The following is an 18,684-nucleotide window of genomic DNA, read 5'->3' as shown; positions in this document are numbered from 1 at the left end:
ACATGTGCATGTGCTGTGCTGTGTTTTGTTCCTTGGATGCGATCGTGCATGGATGCACGAGGCACTCTGCATGCCGGTTTTCTGCATGCTGATACTTGTTGCACCACGCTTCATGAACACACCACTGTTAACTCTGTGTGCCACAACCCCCTTGCGTGACGGTGGATGAAGGTTGCCAGCATCAAGACTGGCGGATACAGCTTCTTCACTGATTTGACGGCCGCAGACCCCACGTATGTCCTGCCGGTTGTGACTGCAACGACGATGCTGTTGTCGTTTGAGGTGAGGAGACATGCATTCAGTCACACTGATACGTGTGTGTATGTGTGTGCGTGTGAGTGTGTGTGTGTGTGTGTGCGTGTGTGCGTGTGTGTGTGTATGTGTGTATGTGTGCGCGTGTAAATTTTGTCATGAGCGCATGTGTGAGTGTATTTGGTCGTCACCTTAGGTTTCTGTGCTCGTTTCTGGTCCTTGCGCCACCTTTCTTTTCTTCTTCGGTTTTTTTTTTTTTTGTTGGTTGTTGCTGCGCGTGTCACAACTGACCATTGCGACCGCTGTCGTTGCACTGCATGCAGTTGAGCTCCAGAATGGGCACGGCCATGAGCCCCACCATGAAGAAAGTATTCCGGGGCCTCGCCCTCGTTACAGGCGCCGTCACAGCGACTCTGCCAATGGTTTGTTAATGGCTTGCCACAGCCCTGTACCACTTGGCCAACTTGGCCCTCTGCATGCTGCACCATTGTGCACTCATTGGCACAGCACAGCTTGATGACCGACAATGGCTGTGCTTGCTTACTGCCTCCGTGCCCCCCCCCCCACTGTGTGGTCCTGTAACTGTGAGACAGGGAATCCACGCTTACTGGATTACGTCAAACATTTTCACGCTGGGACAAGTTGCCGTCTTGAACACCCCACCAGTCAAGCGCCTCTTCAAGATTCCAGACATGGTATGTGTGTATGTATGTATGTATGTATGTATGTATGTATGTATGTATGTATGTATGTATGTATGTATGTATGTATGTATGTATGTATGTATGTATGTGTGTATGTATGTATGTATGTATGTATGTATGTATGTATGTATGTATGTATGTATGTATGTATGTGTGTGTGTGCTGGATGCTTTTCCGCCCATCACTCTCGCATTGACGCGTGTGTCCTCGTTTGTTTTGCACCACGAGTAGGTGAAGCACCCTGACCCTCCAAAGCAACAAAGCGGCAAAGGGTTCTGGGAGGAGCTGCAGTCCTCGTTTAAGGTTGGGGTTTGAGATTGGGACGTTACAACCGCAGAAAGAGAGAGAGAGAGAGAGAGAGAGAGAGAGAGAGAGAGAGAGAGAGAGAGAGAGAGAGAGAGAGAGAGAGAGAGCGTGTGTGTGTGTGTGTGTGTGTGTGTGTGTGTGTGTGGCTGAGTGCACGGGGCGCACGCACATGAGCAGACAGACACACAGAAAGAACACAGCAACGCGCTGGCATGCAACGTCGTCCTTTCGCCCTACATGCACATAAAGCCTCAATCTCGCTCTTTGTGTGCTCGGTTCTTCTCGCACTCAACCGTACAGGCTGCTCAAGCCCAGCAACGTCGTGAAATGGAAGCTAAGGCTGCTCAAGAAGCACTCAAGGAAGCCAACAAGGAGCCCCCAAAGTCTGCTGATCAAGTCCTGAGTCAACCTCTCACTCGCGCTGCGCAGGAGCCAGCATCATCCAAGCCAAAGAAGGGTCGCAAGACAGGAAGCCGCAAACAAAACAAGCGCAATGGGCGATACTGATGCCATGATGCGTTGCACTGATTGGCTGCCGTCGCCAATATGACTTGTTCTGCCTGCCTGCCTGTCTGGGCTGTTGTTGTTGTTGTTGTTGTTGTTGTTGTTGTTGTTGTTGTTGTTGTTGTTGTTGTTGTTGTTGTTGTTGTTGTTGTTGTTGTTGTTGTTGTTGTTTGTTGAGACACGACAGGTGTGTGTGTGTGTGTTTACTGTAGACAAACGCAACAAACAAGAACACAAGGAGAATGAACAAGCACAACAAGCGGCTGCCAAATCAACTCGGGCAGCACGCTCAAACAACCACAAGACAAGTGCACACACAGTCAACAACGCTAGAGTGTGCACGAACACAAGCAATCTAAACAATGAGCAGCATGCATACATGCGCGCAGAGCAATGCTAGGCATGGCATGAATGCTTGCAGGCAAGCATACACAACAGACAACACTTTACAACACTGCATGGCACGCACACATAGCATTTGCCAAGCATGGCGAGCATGCACACACACCAATGGCACACAACTCACGTGTGTAGGGGAAGGAGGAGAGGAGAGGCAGTTGGCACACATGCATGCCAGCAGAGAGGAAGGAATGTTTGCCAACGGAAAAACCACAAAGCAGGTGTTGTTGGCAAACAAGACAAAACCACGACATGAGAAGGCAAATTAGGAAGGACTCAACACAAAACAGAAACTCACTGACTCTCAACACTCCCCCTCAACTGCCTTCCTCTGCTCCGTCTCAGCCGTCGAGGTTCCCACCAGTCGTGGAAGGTGCTGCTCGAAGGTCTGCTTGTCCAGTGCCTTGGTCAGCGCGTCGGCAACCATCTGCGTGCCGGGACAGTGCTGCAGCACAATGGTTCCGTCGGCGATGAGCTCCCGCACGAAGTGGTGGCGTACCCGGATGTGCTTCGTGCGCGGCTTGGTGACGTGGTCGTTGCCGATGGCGATGGCCGCCTGGTTATCTGTCAGCATCTTGGTGGCTCCAGCCTCGGGCTCGTCGAGGTCCATGAGCAGCTGCCGCAGGAAGACGACGTCCTGCGCTGCAGCAGAGATGGCCATGTACTCGGCCTCGGCGGTGCTCAGCGCAACCGTGGGTTGCAGCCGGCTGCTCCAAGACACAAGACAGCCGTTGATGTAGCAGGTAAAGCCCGTCGTGGAGCGGCCCGTCAGCTGGTCTGTGCCGAAGCTGGCATCGCTGTAGCACACAAGGTCCAGCGGCTGGTCCTTGCGCGTGCCGCTGCGTCGCTTGAAGAGCAGGCCGTGCTCGCTCGTCGCCTTCAGGTACCGCACGACGTGCTTGGCTGCCTGCCAGTGGACCGTCGTGTAACGGTCCATGTAACGGCAGAGCAGCCCGCACGCGAAGCTGACGTCTGGTCTCGTGCGGTTGGCCAGGTACAACAGCGAGCCGACGAGGTTGCGGAAAGGCAGGCGTCGGTCGGGCTGCTCGCTGATGCTGGAGGCGTCGATGCCAACACGCATGGGCGTGGACACGCTGGCTGCGGCTGCCAGGTTGTAGTCGTTGACGATGTCGTTGATGGCCTGTGTCTGCGCAATGTGTAACACCCCGTCAGCTGGTGACGTCAGGTGAAGACCCAGGTACCAGGTGAGCGGGCCCAGGTCCTCTGCCTCGAAGCTCTCCTTGATCTGCTGCTTGCAGGCACGGATGTGGCGCTCGCTGCTGCCGCTGATGATGAGGTCGTCGACGTACGTGATGATCCATGTGCGCTGTCCGTCGTCGTGGAGCTTGGTGAAGAGGCAAGCGTCGACGTGGCTCTGCGCCCATCCGTTGGTCTTGAGGAAGGTATGCAGCTTCTTGGCCCATGCACGGCCAGCTTGCTTGAGGCCGTAGAGCGGCTTGAGCAGCCGGCACACCTTGCCCGCGTAGCGTTGAGCGCCGTCGCCGATGTCGGTGAAGTGCGGCGGCAGCTCCATGTACAGCTCCTCCTTGAGATCAGCCTGCAGGTAAGCCGACTTGAAGTCGAGCTGGTGCAGCTGGTGCTGTCGTTGCAGGGAGACGGCGAGCACGGTGAGGATGGTCTTGGCTGCTGGTGTTGGGGCGTAGGTCTGGTCGAAGTCGATGCCCGGTCGCTGGCTGAAGCCCTTGGCGACCCAGCGTGCCTTGAAGCGCGTCGGCGCGCCCTCAGCATCACGCTTCACCTTGAAGACGAAGCGCGACTTGAGAGGCGTGTGCTGCCGTGGCACTGCGCTGCGTGGGATGAGCTTGATGACGCCGTTGCGCTCCATCGCTCCGATCTCCTCCAAGCATGCCTGAGTCCACTGCTTGCGTTGCTGGCTCTTGAGTGCCTGCTTGATGCTTGCAGGCTCCGTGAGGCTGGTGTCGCCACTGCTGCTTGCTGTGAACGCGCCTGCCTCGGTGTCGCTTGCATCTGTTGTGTCTGGATCGTAGTTGGCGTCCTTGGTGTCGCTGCTGCTGTTGGCGTCAAAGTCCGTGAGCAGGAAGTCTGTCTCGACATCATCGTCCTGCTCCTCGTCGATGTGAACCGTTGGTGGCTCGCCGTCAGTGGTGCTGTTGCTGCTGTCACGTGCACTGGGAAGCTGGAGCATGGACGATGTCGTGGATGTCTGCACTTGCTCCTCCCCCTCATCCACGACATCAGCGGCCTTGGAGAAGGGAAGGAAGCGGACGTGGATGGAGGACACAACGGTGTTTGTGTCTTCAAAGTAGACGAGGTGGCTGTTGCTGCTGCTGTTGTAGCCGACGTAGATGCCTCGACGACCCTTGGGCTGCAGGCGACCGCGCTGTGTGCTGATGTGGACGACGGCCGGCTGCCCGAAGACGTGCAGCTGCGGCACGTGCTTGGGCAGCGAGCCCGTGACAATCTGCAGCGGTGTCTTGCCGTGGAGGGAAGGGCGAGGCATGTTGTTGAGGATGTGCAGGGCGTGGTTGCAGGCGAGACTCCAGTACGATGCGTCAAGGCCTGCACCCGTGATCATGGCTCGCACCATGTCGGAGAGGGTGCGCACCTGTCGCTCGACGATGCCGTTCTGCGCCTGGGTGTACGGCGGGGACTGCTGGTGCTGCTTCAGGTGCTTCTTGACGATGGCCTGGAAGTCAGCTCCGAGGAAGATGGCATCGGAATCCGTCTGGAGTGCTGTTGTTGTGGGCGAGATGGGGAGCTTGGTCTCGCGCAGGAAAGACTGGAACGCGGCAACTGCGTCCTTCTTGGCGTTGAGGTGGACTGCATGTAAGAGCTTACTGCCCTCATCGACGATGACGAGGCTGCAGCGCTTGCCCGTGGGTGAGTCCGCGGTCCAGTCGACGATGTCGGCGTGGATGCGCTCGCCGGGCACCTGTGTGCGCTCCGCGTGCTTGCTGACGCTGTGACGAGTGCTCTTGGTCACTGCGCACGTTGTACACTGCTTGCTGCTGATGGCGTTGCGATCGTCGATGCCCATCAGCTTGCAGTACTGCTGCACGTCGTTGTCGTTGCGGTGGCCAAGCACCTCATGCATCGATGGTGTGTGTGCCTTGCTCTGGGCTGCAGGAGCTGCTGTGGGTTGCTGTGGTTGCTTGCAGGCATCAGCGGTGAGTCCGTGTGCCGTGGATGGACCAACAGCAACAATGGGCCAGCACCGGAGGCTGTTGCGCTCCTTCAGCTTGACCTCGGCTCCGTGGCTGAAGCGCACGTAGTGCCCATCAGCGCCATCACGCTGCGAGTGGCCCGTTGGCCTGCCGCTGCTGTCCCTGGTCAGACGACCGAGGGCGATGAGGTTGGCCTGGCCCTCGGGCACGTAGAGGCACTCCTGTAGCACAATCTGCATCGTAGCTCCGCTCGTCGTGCGTGCATGCAACAGCACAGAGCCAACACCGCGCACAGGCACACGTGTGCCGCCAAACGCAGTGATGTGGCGTGGATGGTGCTGTTGCAGGTGCGGTGTCAGCTCCACGAAGGCGTCCTTGACGAAGGTGAGGTGGTGTGAAGCACCCGTGTCTGCAAGCCACGTGAGTGGGTCATGCAGCTGCGTGGGTGTAGTAGCTGTGGCAGCGACGAAGGTTGCTGCGCCTTGATCATGTTGATGCTGTGTCTGTGCAGTGAAGCCTGTTGCTCCGTTGTCGCGTTGCTTCTTGCGACACTCTGCTGCACGGTGTCCATACTTGCCACAGTAGTGACAGTTGCCACGGAAGCGGCGCCCTTTGCCGTTGCTGTTGCCGTTGCTGTTGCCATTGTTGCGTCCCTGGCGTCCGTGGTTGTTGCTGTTGTTGGAGAAGCCGCGTCTTCCACCTCTGCGTGGCGGTGCGCTTGCCATGAAGCCGCCTGCCTGCGGCTGTGTGCGTGAACCACGCATCTGCTGCTCCAGCTGCTGCAGCCTGATGCTGAGCTCGAGGAGGGAGGGAAAGCGGCCACTGGCAAAGTAGGGAAGCGTGAGCGGGGCTGTCCAGCGTGGCAGCTGCTTCCAGACGATGGTGAAGAGGTCCTCGTTGTCCTGGCGCACGCCTGCGTCTTGCAACTGCTGCTGCAGCTCCATGTGTCGCTCGAAGAAGCGGGCGAGGTTGCCGCAGGGGACGTGAAGCTGCGCCTCCTTGAGCTCTGCGATGCGGAGGCGGTCCTGCGAAGCGTAGTGGTCCTTGAGCCGGGCCCATCCTTGGCCGGCGTTGACGTCTGCTTCTCCGTTGGTGAAGAGGAGAAGGGGGTAGCCTGAGCCCTCTTCGGCATACTGTTGGGTCACATCTCATGTGACACAGCCTTCTTTTCTCTTTTGTTCCAACAGTATGTTCAACACCAACCTCCCAAGTTTCATTTCAGAATTCTATGCGGTGGATGGAAACCAATTGTTGTAATTCTTGACGCGGGTTCTTCGTGTGCAGTCAACAGAACTTTTGCCACTCCAATGAGAGGAGGGGTGTGTTTGTTTGTGTGAGCAATGTGAACGATTGCTCGATCACACTCAGAGCAGCAACTGCTTCTGCATTCTCTCCAAAGCCTGGGGCTGCCTCAAGCCCAAGCCCTCTCTACACGTTGTTCCTTTGCTTGGTCTGTCTCTCTGTTCTTTGCCGCTCACAGTGCTGACATGACGAGTAGCTGCTCACTCGTTTCACGAGACGTGCTCCGCTGAAGAGACAACAAGAACAACTACTGAGGAGCGCGGTTGGATGGAATTGTTGTATTCGCCACGTTCACGCCACCAAGCAGCTGGGTGGTCCGAGGAGAAATCAACATTGCAAACGATGGTGACGCGACAACAAGAAGAAAACAGAAGACATTCACGGCATGTGCAACGAACGGCAAGTGGGCATGCACGGCCGACTCACCATGAGACCGTCATCAACAGCAGGAAAGGTACCACCACCAACGAACAAGAAAGAAATCATGACCACCACACAGCAAGAAAGCACCGCCACGACCACCTCAACAACAACAACAACAACAACAACAACAACAACAACAACAACAACAACAACAACAACGAGAAGAAAGGGCTCTCCTTTACACTTGCGACAGTGCGGGGATGTGTTCCTCAAAGAACACACTTGGCCGTTGAGTCTGTTGAGTGCTCGCAGACAAATCGAAAGAAGGCCGCGCGCCCATGTCGTTGCCCGCATCTTGCTGGTAGTGCGCACCGGTTGACACCTTGTACTTCTTCGACTTCAAAGGCCGCAACAGCAAGAGTAGCTGAAGGCCGATGCCGACCAGAACGAAGACCAGAATGGCATCTGTGTGTTGTGGTTACACATGCATCCATGAGAGGAAAGGCAAACGTGAGTGGCACAGTACACCATCCAATCACCATTTGATGTCCTTTCAAGACAAACAGGAAGCCGAGCAATCGATCAATACACATGCACTCACACGCACGCACAGCTTCACCAACGCGCGCCTGCACCTTCACAGACACGCAGCTGCACACACGTACACACACACACACACAACACAGAAGCAAACACGCAGCTGCACACACCGCCCCCCCACACACATGCATACATACATACATACATACACACATACATACATACATACACACATACATACATATACACACACAAGCACACAATTTCACACACACACACACACACACAATTTCACACACACACACACACAATTTCACACACACACACAATTTCACACACACACACACACAAACACAGCACACACAAACAAACACAGCACACACAAACGCGTGCCACCGATGACTTACACGACACTTTGTTGTTGACTTCCGTCATCGTTGCGGTGCCACTGGCACCGGTGTCAACTGTGACGGTGGGAGGAACGGTCGTCGTGATGGGCGAGCTGTTGTCAGTGACAACCGCCACCTCAGCCTGCGCGTTGCGGGAAACATTGAAGAGGACGTTCTGCGGATCCAGAGAGGTGGCATTGCGAAGAACCGAGCCAACAAGCAGGTTTGCTAGCTGTGTTGGAGACGGAATTGTGTCACCATCGCGGCGACGTCGGCGACGCGTCGCTGCGTCCTCCGGAAGCAGGTAGAGGCTGACGGTCGTCCCGGCAGAAAAGTCATATGGATTCGTCGGCGTCAGGGATCGCACACGCACGCGGCTGCTGTCGACTCCCGTTGCAGCGGCAATATCGGCTGAAATCCGAGCGGCCGCCTCCGCAAACTCGGTGGTTTGTGTGCTGAGGAACGCATCCTGGAATGGCATAGCAAGCTCGATGCCGCTGACCTCTGCTGCGAGGGCAGCTGACTCCACGGTGGCGAACTGAAACTCGTGCACAACATCCTGCTGGATGGCGTTGCCGTTCAGGTCCTCCACTGTCGACAACTGCAGGCGCGCAGCGCGTCCGCTGATGTCGTCCCAGTCAAACCCGCGACGCAGGGACATGGTGATGCGGCGGTTCTCGCACACAATCACCATGTTGTCGTTGTTGAACTCGCGATCAAGGCCGTCCACCGTCATGAGCACGCGGAAGAAGTGGGGTTTGGTGCACTGCAAGGGCTCGTCGAACTCCACCGCCATGTCATCGCCGGGCTGGTACTGCCCATCCGCCGGCTCAGGGTAGCCGAGAACCACGGGCGCCTCACGGTCCACCACGCCCAACGCCACAAGGGACAAGTTCTCGTCAATGCCATCAGGGACCTCGTTGATGGAAGCGGTGCACTGAGCGCGGATGCGCAGGTCGTAGTCGCCGTTGGTGATGGCGGACACGTCCCACCAAATGGTCACGTAGCCAAACTCGTTCTCCATGTTCTTGATGTCAAGGGCCTCGCCCTGCTTGTCTCGCGCCTGCAGCCAGACGTGCGATGCGGTTGGCTTGTACTCGACATAGACGCCCTCGAGCCGATCGTCCTCCGTCCACTTGCGGGTGGCGAAATCGGGGTTGAAGGCCACGAGGCGCAGCTCTCCCGGCCGGCTGCTGCGATCATCCAGAGCCTTGTTGATGACAAACTTGCCCGTCTCGCCAATCTCGCCAACAAGCTGCACGGGGCTGCACGGCTGCAGGAACTCGGCCTCCAGATACACGTACTCGACGGTTGTCACCTCGTCGTTGAGATAGCCGTTGTCGGGGTGCCTGTCTGCTTCGCAGAGGGAGCGCCAACCCACTGCCACAGGGTTGTACTTGTACTTGCTTGGCCCACGCGTGATCATGATCGTGGCATGTCGTGCACCGACGGGGAAGCCCTCATAGTCAATCGGGCTCGCGAGCGATCGGCCGTCAACCAAAATCGTCAGGCCGTCTTGGTTTTCGCTGTTCAGATTGAAGAGCTGCAGACAACACGAAGCACAAGCACACACACACACACATGCGCGCGCGTGAGGGTTGATGATACAAGGCCAGGGTGGCACAGGATGACAAACACACTTGATCGCATGAAGCAAACCCCAAATCAGACCACTTGCACACGCACAAGGAACACAGGATTGCACAACCAGGGTCGGTGTGACTCACATTGAGGTCTGTGTATCCGGGGCCGTCGTTCTTGAGGAGCACCTCAAACACCGCTGGTTCATTGGGCAACACCGGTGCAGCTGGTTGCTTGAGAATGCTGATGCCCGGGTTCTCCAAGGCAAGTGTGCCTTCCTCATGCGGGCACGACGACTGGCCTGACGTGGTGTGGAACACCAAGGTGCCAAAATCCGGATGCAGAAACACTTCCACGTCGAAGATGTCCAATGGATCAGCGTCGCCAAGCGTGAAGCTGCGCAGTGGTAGAGAAGGGGTGTCAATTGGAAAGCCACGCCACATGTGGATGTGTCAGTAAGTAATGCAACCCGGCAAGTTGGTTAGTACAAGGAGCGTGTCATCAGCACGAAAGCGTAAGCGTGTGACATGTCTCGTGTGTATGTGCGTGTGCGTGTACATATGACGGCGGACAAGAGCGCATGGGCCCTGTGTCTGTTGGTGGTTGGAAAATGGACTCTGAGCACAACAACAAAGTTGTGCTATCATCTGTCTTAAGCGAGGACGGTGTGCTCTCACCTAATTGATGTTTCCTTTTGGTAGCCCTCTGTGGTTTCATCTGAGAGTTCCCATTCGCCCAAGCCCAACGTGGTAAGGCTAAAATCTGCACCAAAGCCGGAGAAGCTGAACTCGTGGTTGAACGTGATGCCACCTTCGAGTGTGTGCTTATGGGTAGAAGCATCTGTCACAGACTTGTCCAAGCTGGTATCATAGGCGAAGCTGTAGGTGGCCCCACCACCAGCAAACTTGATGGCATTGATTGCACGCAGCTTCTCGTAGTCCTCCTCGGTCGTGTCGGTGCCGTCCGTGTTCTTGGCCTTCTCAATCAGATCATGCGGAGCAAATGCAACGCCCTTATTCATTCCATCCTCAATGTGCCCCGTGTTCGCATGCTGGAGGCTGTCGCCAACGGTCCACAGTGACTGTACTTTCTTCAGCGAGCCTTCGCCGGCGCTCTTGCGCACTTCCCTGTTGCGGTGGAGCGTGGTGTTCCAAGCGTCGAGGGCGTTGCGCAGCTCCGCCTCCTTTGCCTGCAGCTCAGTGCGCAGCTCATCGTCCTCCTCTGTGGCAAGCTCGGTCTGCGTTGCGCTCAGGCGCTGCTTCAAGTCTGGGATCTCCTTGTTCTCAATTTCAAAGACAGAGAGCCAGGTCATAACTTCCTTGTTCTCCTCCGCTTCCAGGGACCAGGTCGTCTTGAGCGATTTGGTGACTTCGCATGTGCTGGCGTCAAAGTCGACGACGTCCGTGTCCAGGAAGAGGACGTTGAGCGAGGGCACGAGGAACATGTCGGACTGCTCCCCAGCAAGCATGGGCTCGTCAGACGTGGCCACGTCGATGCTGAACGACCACACCTGCTCCGTGTCGCGGTTATCGTCAGCGTCTTTGCCACCCCACAGGTTGGTGTTGTCGGCTTGAATGGTGACCGGCGCTGTCTTGGTCTTGACGAGGTTGATGCAGTTGGCGGCCCCAAGGCCAACACACAGGTCGAGCTCAGCGTCCGCGCGGAACGGCGTGAGCTCCGCCGCAACCTGGAATCCCCCATATGACTCATAGCTGCTGCTTGAGATCTTGTAGTTGGCATACGTGTTGGAGTACGTGGCTGAGGACAACCCACCGGGTGGATCCTGCACGACCAGAAGCGGCTTGTAGCGGGGAAAGGGAATTGACGCAGATGCACCACGCGCCTGTTGTCCCACGACGACCACCTTCTCGTAGACGGTCACGGGGTCGTGTGGCAGGTTGTGCATGGTGACGCGGAACAGCTTGGTGTGCGGGTGGTCGGGATCGACGGCCTCTGCGTTGAGCTCTGGGCCGCCGGTGAGCAGCGTTAGCGCGACATGGGCGTTGAACTGCTCCACGTTCTCGCCATTCACGCGCTGCTCGTGCTGCACTTCCCTGCTGCATGTGTCATAGCAGGCGGTGAGAAGGTCGCGCTGAGACTTTGAGATGCCAGTAATCTGCTTGGCGCGGACAGGGGATTCGCCGAGCTGGTTCTCAATCTCCAGCGCGCCCGGCACGATGTCGCACGTCTCCACGCCGGCACCGAAGTCCTCAATCACGGTGATGGTGGCCACCGTCTGCGTGCGCTGCTGCATCACGGTGTACGGCGTGCCGTCGGCGTAGTTGCACGAGTGCGGCAGGACAGGGACGAACGCGACCGTGAGCGTGGGGGGCGGGTGGTACTCGAAGCGCACCATCTTCTTCTCCTCGCTTTTGTCCTGCGGGTTGCGCAGGTCGGCGTGCTGTGACCGCGCCGTGCCCAGCGTGGCGGAGAAGTAGCGCGTCATCTCCTCCCGCACGTTACCGTCGCGGACGAGCCGCTGGAACCGCACCGTCATAATGTGCGCCGGGAGCGTCCACTTGGAGAGGCGCTCAGACGTCTGCTCCGTGCGCACCCACGTGGGACAGCTGTCGTAGCGGAACTCCAGGATGCTGCGACCCAGCGTGCGGTTGCACAGCCCGCCTGCGACGTCAACTGTGACCACGTCGGTGGTCACATCTTGAAAGTCGATGCTCTCCCACATCTTGTCATCGACAATGTCGTAGAAGCCCTCGCGCGTCTCAAGGCCCGTGGAGGCGCTCGTGGCGATGAAGAAGCCTGATGGCGCGTTTGGTGCATTCGGGCTGTAGTCTGCGCGCGCAAACGAATGGGATGAGTTGCCAAAGGTGATGCGCACACCAACAGAGGAGCCCAGCACGGCGACGGCCGTGTAGTAGCCCTGGGCATCAGTGATTGTGCATCCAAGGGTGCGGCTGCCGTGCAGCCGGTCATACAGGCAGACTTCTACGTCGCGCAGCGGGCAGCCGTTGAAGTAGCCTTGGTGTTCTGTGCCCTTGATGGTGACGCGGCCAGAGAACGGGACGGAGGTGGTGTCGCGGACGGCGACCTCCTGGTCGAACCGAAGGTGCTCCACGATGATGTGCTGCTCTGTGCAGGCGATGCCACCGCAGGAAAACGTGTGTGCAATGTCGCCAGACGTCTTGGAGAAGCTGAGCGTCATGGTCTCGCGCAGCTTGAACAGCTCCGTGGAATAGACGTGGATCTCAAAGAAGCCATCCTCATCTGTGAAGTGCGTGGTGGAGAACACGTCGCCAATGGCCGCGTCCACGCGCACGCCTTTGACCGGGAGGTGGATCTCGTCCGAGTCAATTGTGATCTGGCCACGCACCACCGTCTCCCACGCGATTTGCAGGTCGGTGCACGTGGGGGCTGAGCTGTATCCGCTGGTCTCGTAGTCAACGGCATTCGTGGCACTGACACAATACTTGCTGTAGCTGCCGGGTGCGGAGCCCACGTAGCGCTTCTTCTGGGATGTGATGACGAGGCTGTTGTGGTACGTGGTTGGGCGGGTCGCGGTAGTCTCCATGCCCTCGGACAGGGCACAGAAACCGCTGCCGGCCAGGACCATTGCACAGGTGGACGATGCGGAACAAAGGGCCTCACACGCATCCGTACCCGTGGCAAGCAGGTATGAGCCTGCGACGCCGCTGTTTTCCACTTGAACCATTTCGTACGAGTCTGCCCACATGTCGTCATCCGCGAGGTGCGTGGTGCGCAGCACGCGCAGCTGGTGGCACCACAACTGCCCGTTGTTTGCCTTTTGTACGACAAAGGCAATGCACCAATCCGAGCGCTCCTCGCAGAGGTCAAGGCACTCCTGCTTGCCTGCAACGGCCGTCTGGGTGCCGGTCGGGTACACGCGCTCCTCGCGCACTGTTACACCAGGTGCGTTAGCTGCGATGGCGTTCTCCACCTCCGCCACCGTGGTTGTGGTTGTGACAATTGGCGTCGTGGTTGTGGTCGTAAAGTCGTCGTCAAGTTCATGCTCGTGCACAGTACTGGGCATCTGCGTGGGCGTGGTGGTGGTTGAGGTTGTTGTTGTCACGGAGGACGACGTAGATGTGGACGTGGACGACGAGGTCGACGACGATGAAGACGTCGACGTCGACGTAAAGTGCTCTCCTGTTGTTTATTGTGTGGGTTCAAGCAGAGTGCAAGACGGGTTGTGAGGCGAAAGAGTTGTGTTAGTAAAATGGCGCGATGACGGGATGATTCAAGTCGAGTGCGCGAAGCGCAGGCGGAAGAAGAAGAAGAAGAAGAAGAAGAAGAAGAAGAAGAAGAACAAGAACAAGAACAAGAACAAGAAGAAGAAGAAGAAGAAGAAGAAGAACAAGAAGAAGAAGAAGAACAAGAAGAAGAAGAAGAAGAAGAAGAAGAAGAAGAAGAAGAAGAAGAAGAAGAAGAAGAAGAAGAAGAACAAGAACAAGAAGAACAAGAAGAACAAGAAGAAGAACAAGAACAAGAAGAAGAAGAACAACAACAACAACAGCAACAACGCCTCAATGCACGCACCAACTGCAAGTTCGGAGGGATACGCAAACCGCTCATCGCTCCCGCTCTTTGCGGTGTGAACGCGCAGCGGAAAAATGCCTACAATTACACCATGCGGGAGCCAAGGGTGGTACAGAGAATGTATGTTGAGTTTACCACTGACGGGTGAACAGGTATGCAAGTCCACCGACACAGTAACAAGCGCACCACAAGAACAGCGTAAATCAGACCACTGGCATTCAAACACAGGTGCACAGGCACAGACGCGCACGCACACACCCATGCAAGTACAGGCGGGCCTGCACGCATATACGCATGCATACACACGCACATCAACACTTGCACACACCTTCTGGCAGCTTGTAGTTTGTGCCATCATCAAGGGGCTTGTAAATGTCTGAAACGTGCACGGACGAGTGTGTATGTGCAATGCGTGAGCTATTGGTACGGCAATCACGCACAGGAGGTGTGTACACATAAAATTGGGCTTGATGAGCTTCAACAACGATACACAGAACCATGAGTTGCGCAAGCAACACGTGGTTTATGCCCCTCTCACGGGCACAAGGACACACTCTTCATTTCCCACTCACTCCCGCATATACACATACATACCCTTCGTCTCTCACACCCTACATACATTGTCATGCATCCACGCAAACCCAGTCTACTCCATTCCTTGCCACACTGACGACGAACCGTCTTTGGTGAGTGCGAGGTTGTCGTAGATCAATTGGGGGTCGTGGCGCGCACCACACTCTTCCGCAGAGGTAATATCGTACGAGGAGGCCATGCTGACGCCATCACGGAAGAAGTTGAAGCCGGACTCGCAGTAGCTCTGGTCTGTCCACGAGAAGAAGACAAGTCCGCGGTGCTGGCGGAGTTCAAAGTCAGAGGGCGGCCCCGAGGGCTCGCTCGCGCGACATCCGCAGGATGTCTGGATGCTGCCCTCGCTCGTGCCCGCAACCATCTGAAGATCGGTCGTCCGCACGCCATTGTCGTCCACTGGCGTGATGATGACCTGGCAAGATCCAGCGACAGCCAAGCGACAGCGTAGATGCGGTTGCTTTGTGTGAGTTGCAGCTTCGTTCCCTATGGGACATCTTCGTTGGTGTAATGGCGCACAGACAGCGTGGCAGTCGAAAACAAAGGCACAGTGTGTGTTGTGTTGTGTTGTGCGTGTGCGTGGTGTTGTGCATGCATTTGTGCGCGTGATTCTCTTCTTCTCATTTGGAAGGGGTGCTTGAGTGAGTGTCTAAGTGCCTTGTGTTGCGTGCACCTCAAAGCGTCGACCGGGCTGAAGTCCTGTGGCTGTGAAGCTGGAAAGAACACGCTCTTCAACAACGGGGTAGTCTGGGAGGGTGGTGGTCTGCGAGAGATCCAAGGCCCACTCCGCCACGGTAATCTGTGGACTCGACAAGTGCGTTGTGTGTGTGTGTGTGCAAGGTAAAGGCAAGCTATGAGAGTGTGCACTGCACCGCGGTAGTTGACAGACAGGCAGGCAGGCTTGCGCAACATGGTTTGCACTGGTGTGTATCTGGTGTTCTTTCGAATTGTGGTCATAAAATACGCACACGCACACACACGCACACACATTCACTCACTCACTCACTCACACACACACACACACACTCTCTCTCCCCCTCGCTCTCCCGCTCTCTGTCTCTCTGGGACACATGCATACGTGGGCATCATTGCATCCTGCACGCACTCGCCATGAACACGAAGATATCCACACACACACACACACACCTCGTATTCCGGGAAGTCATCTGCGTTTTGAATGCTCATGGCGATTGAGTGCGTTCCAATATCAAACGTCGCGCGAGGTCCTTGCACTGAAGTGGTAGGAAAGCACGTCCACATTGTAGAGAAGAGATCAGATTGGGGATGTGGATCAGGAACGGGGATAGCCACTTGTGCAAGTCTCCCTCAACGCCGATAGCAAACGCTCACACAACTGACAACATCCAGGTATTCATTCATTTCTACGGCTACGCACAGTGCAATTCCAATCAACCATTGGCACGTCTGTTTGCAACCACATGCAGGTGCACATCATCCATGCAATGCACTTGCATTTCTGCGACATCGCTATGCTGAGCTACGTACAGTCGCACCCTCGGCCATTTGAGGTGAGAGGGCCGTAAGGGCAGTTGCAGCGATAGCCACCGGCGTCGTTGACACAAACTGCAGGAGCAACGCAGTCATGCTGTCCACTGGAGCATTCATTCACATCTGCAATGAGCATTTGTCAGCATGAAACACGAGTGTCGTTGTGTCGGCGTGAAGTTCAGATAGGGCGGAGGGAGTGAGTGAGTATGTGTGTGTGTGTGTGTGCGTGTGTGTGTGTGTGTGCGTGTGTGTGTGTGTGTGTGTGTGTGTGTGTGTGTGTGTGTGTGTGTGTGTGTGTGTGTGTGTGTGAGGGAGTGAGTGTGCGTGTACAAGGCCGGACGCCACACGGGGGCCGGAGATGCATGCTGGGGGAGACTTTGCACAAGCCTCGTTGACACACGTGCACGCACCGAACAAATGCAGGCACAAAAGCACTACTCCACCACACCCATGCACAAGATCGAGCACAAGCACGCACCTTCACAGGTTGGCGCGGATCCACTCCAGACGCCCTGGCCGTTGACAACGCGACACTCGCGCGCGTCCTTAGTGCCCGATGCAGACACCTGATAACCTTCATCACACGACTTGAAGCTGCACTGATTTCCTGTGGTTTGAAAGCAATCATATGGTGACGTGCGGGAGTATGAACACAAACATGCGAGTGCGAGTGCGTGCATGGATGTGTGTGCGTGTGTGCATTCAGGTGTGTTCGCGCATGTGTTGTTACTCATCTGCATGTGCAAGTGTCGTGTACACGACATGTGCCGTTGTATGTGTGCCACAAGGTGTTCAAGGTGATCTACGATGTGACCGTCAGATTAGGTGCTTGCCCCTCTTGTAAACACGGCAATGCCACGTGGTGTTTGTGAACGAACCAAAGGTGCCACCGCAGTCGCCTTCCAGTTGGCCGTGCGCAAGTGTCAGAGAGCCGCAGGTCACACCTACGTAGCAAGCAAAGCAAAGATGTAACGCAGAAGGTGGACGTTATCTCGCACACGTCATGTGCACGGAGCAGGTTTGACGTCGAGTAAGGCACTGACAACATAGCCGTGCATAACAGCAGAGGTTGTCGTTCAAGTCACACCGACTGTACGCCTAACGCTTTGCGCATACGCACACACGCGTGCACTCACACACACACACACACACAACACGCACATGCACATGCACATGATTGCGCTTTGCTGGCTTACGTCGACAACCGTAGGTGCCGTCGTTGACATAGCCACTGCTCTCCGTACAGTCAATCTCGCAGGTCCTGACACGCCACCGCCGGTCCTCGTTGTGGTTGCTGTGAACGGAGGACAGGCCTGTGATAAAGAAGCAAGCACAGGGTATGAAACCAGACAACATCCTGAGAACATGATTGCAGTAGACATGGCATGGTACCTGGCAGCAAGCGTTTGAAGAATTGAATGGAGCAGTGCGCTGAAGAGCAAAGCATGTTCATCGAAACAGGGATGCACATGTCCACCTGTGATGGCTCTGCGCGAGCTGACTTGAATGTCGACGGCATCGTCATAGTTGTTGTCGTAGCTTGTCGACAACGAGCAAGACGTCAGCGTTGCTCCGCTGATTCGGCGGCATCCAAACTTCCAGCGTCGGTCCTCGCTAACAATGGCACACAGCAGCGCACGCAATGGTCATCAACTCAAGTCACAGGCGGCAGGAAGACGGGGATGTGCAAGGAGTGCTTGGTGTGTGCAGGGCACACACGCAAACCACGTGAACAAATCTAACTGTGCTGCTGGTCTTACTTGTGGTTGCTGTGGTAGCTGGCCATTCGATACAGATCTACACGGAAGCACGGCACATCATGGAACAGATTTGTTTGATGATTTGAGGCGTCATGGTGGTTGTGATGGATGGCAGAGATACGACAGTGGTGTCAGTGGTGAGTTTGGGAAATCGATCCGTCGATGTGGCGAGCCGCTGCGTTGGTTTTCCCCCGGGTGAAATGTCGATCTCACTTTCGTGTAGACTACACACATGTTGACGGCACGACTGTAAGCACACCCACAAACACACATCGACACCCACAACACACATACATCAACACACGCAACACACGCACACACAACACACACGCAAGAAGGACGTACAGTAGTTGGTGTCACACTCGAAGTTGACGTCCGCATCAAAGTTGTTGACATAGTTGGAGGAGAACGTAGTGGATCCGTAGCTTGAAATGCCGTATGTCACGCAAGAGCGTGTCCAACGCCGATCTTCGTTGTGGTTTGAGTGGTATGATTGGATGCGCGACATCCCACCACTCGAGCAAGACATGTCGAGCGATGCATCAAAGTTGTTGTACCACGCGTGTGAGACGCAAACTTGTGCGAGGGCCAACCCAGTTGCGAGCAGCAGCACCCGCTGTGGTCGGGGCACGGAAGGCATGACAATTGCCTTCGTAGTCTGCGGGTGCTTGCGCAGGTGTGTGTTCGCACTTTCACGAGTTCTTACGAGGGGAAGAGAAGAAAGGAGGGAGCAAAGTGCGTCGAACTAATAAGCACCACCAATTCTGTGCGATCGTTTGATGTGGTTGTTGCTGTTGTTGCTGTGTGATCTTCTTCATCTTTCAAACAACAA

General features: G+C 56.1%; 3 protein-coding genes across 3 annotated transcripts in view; 1 reads left to right on the top strand and 2 right to left on the bottom strand.

The window, feature by feature from the left end:
• The window catches only part of PTSG_07193 (uncharacterized protein), a gene marked incomplete at both ends in the record, with an annotated part of 2,682 nt that extends 913 nt beyond the window's left edge, over window positions 1-1,769 (top strand). Inside the window, 5 exons of the mRNA XM_004992557.1 lie at window positions 172-282; window positions 576-674; window positions 846-947; window positions 1,188-1,259; window positions 1,563-1,769. Coding sequence (XP_004992614.1) covers window positions 172-282; window positions 576-674; window positions 846-947; window positions 1,188-1,259; window positions 1,563-1,769 — 591 coding nt within the window. The remainder of the gene's footprint in view (window positions 1-171; window positions 283-575; window positions 675-845; window positions 948-1,187; window positions 1,260-1,562) is intronic.
• Window positions 1,770-2,469: 700 nt separating this feature from the next.
• On the bottom strand, window positions 2,470-6,528 carry PTSG_12547 (uncharacterized protein; the record flags this gene model as incomplete). Its single annotated transcript, XM_004992556.1, has 2 exons — window positions 2,470-6,444; window positions 6,511-6,528. 2 exons carry the CDS (start codon window positions 6,526-6,528, stop codon window positions 2,470-2,472), a joined length of 3,993 nt encoding a protein of 1,330 aa, XP_004992613.1.
• Window positions 6,529-7,214: 686 nt separating this feature from the next.
• PTSG_07192 (uncharacterized protein) lies at window positions 7,215-18,492 on the bottom strand (the record flags this gene model as incomplete). The annotated part of the gene is made up of 16 exons (XM_004992555.1): window positions 7,215-7,441; window positions 7,924-9,448; window positions 9,633-9,882; window positions 10,164-13,608; window positions 13,999-14,076; window positions 14,327-14,374; window positions 14,677-14,998; window positions 15,257-15,382; window positions 15,730-15,815; window positions 16,090-16,215; window positions 16,571-16,699; window positions 16,971-17,036; window positions 17,289-17,405; window positions 17,570-17,706; window positions 17,853-17,889; window positions 18,198-18,492. 16 exons carry the CDS (start codon window positions 18,490-18,492, stop codon window positions 7,215-7,217), a joined length of 7,014 nt encoding a protein of 2,337 aa, XP_004992612.1.
• Window positions 18,493-18,684: the final 192 nt, after the last annotated feature.

Source organism: Salpingoeca rosetta (genome assembly GCF_000188695.1).
Source record: "Salpingoeca rosetta unplaced genomic scaffold supercont1.16, whole genome shotgun sequence".
Taxonomy (NCBI): domain Eukaryota; class Choanoflagellata; order Craspedida; family Salpingoecidae; genus Salpingoeca; species Salpingoeca rosetta.
The sequence above is the reverse complement of the archived record's forward strand: the minus strand, read 5'-3'. Positions and strand labels throughout refer to the sequence as shown.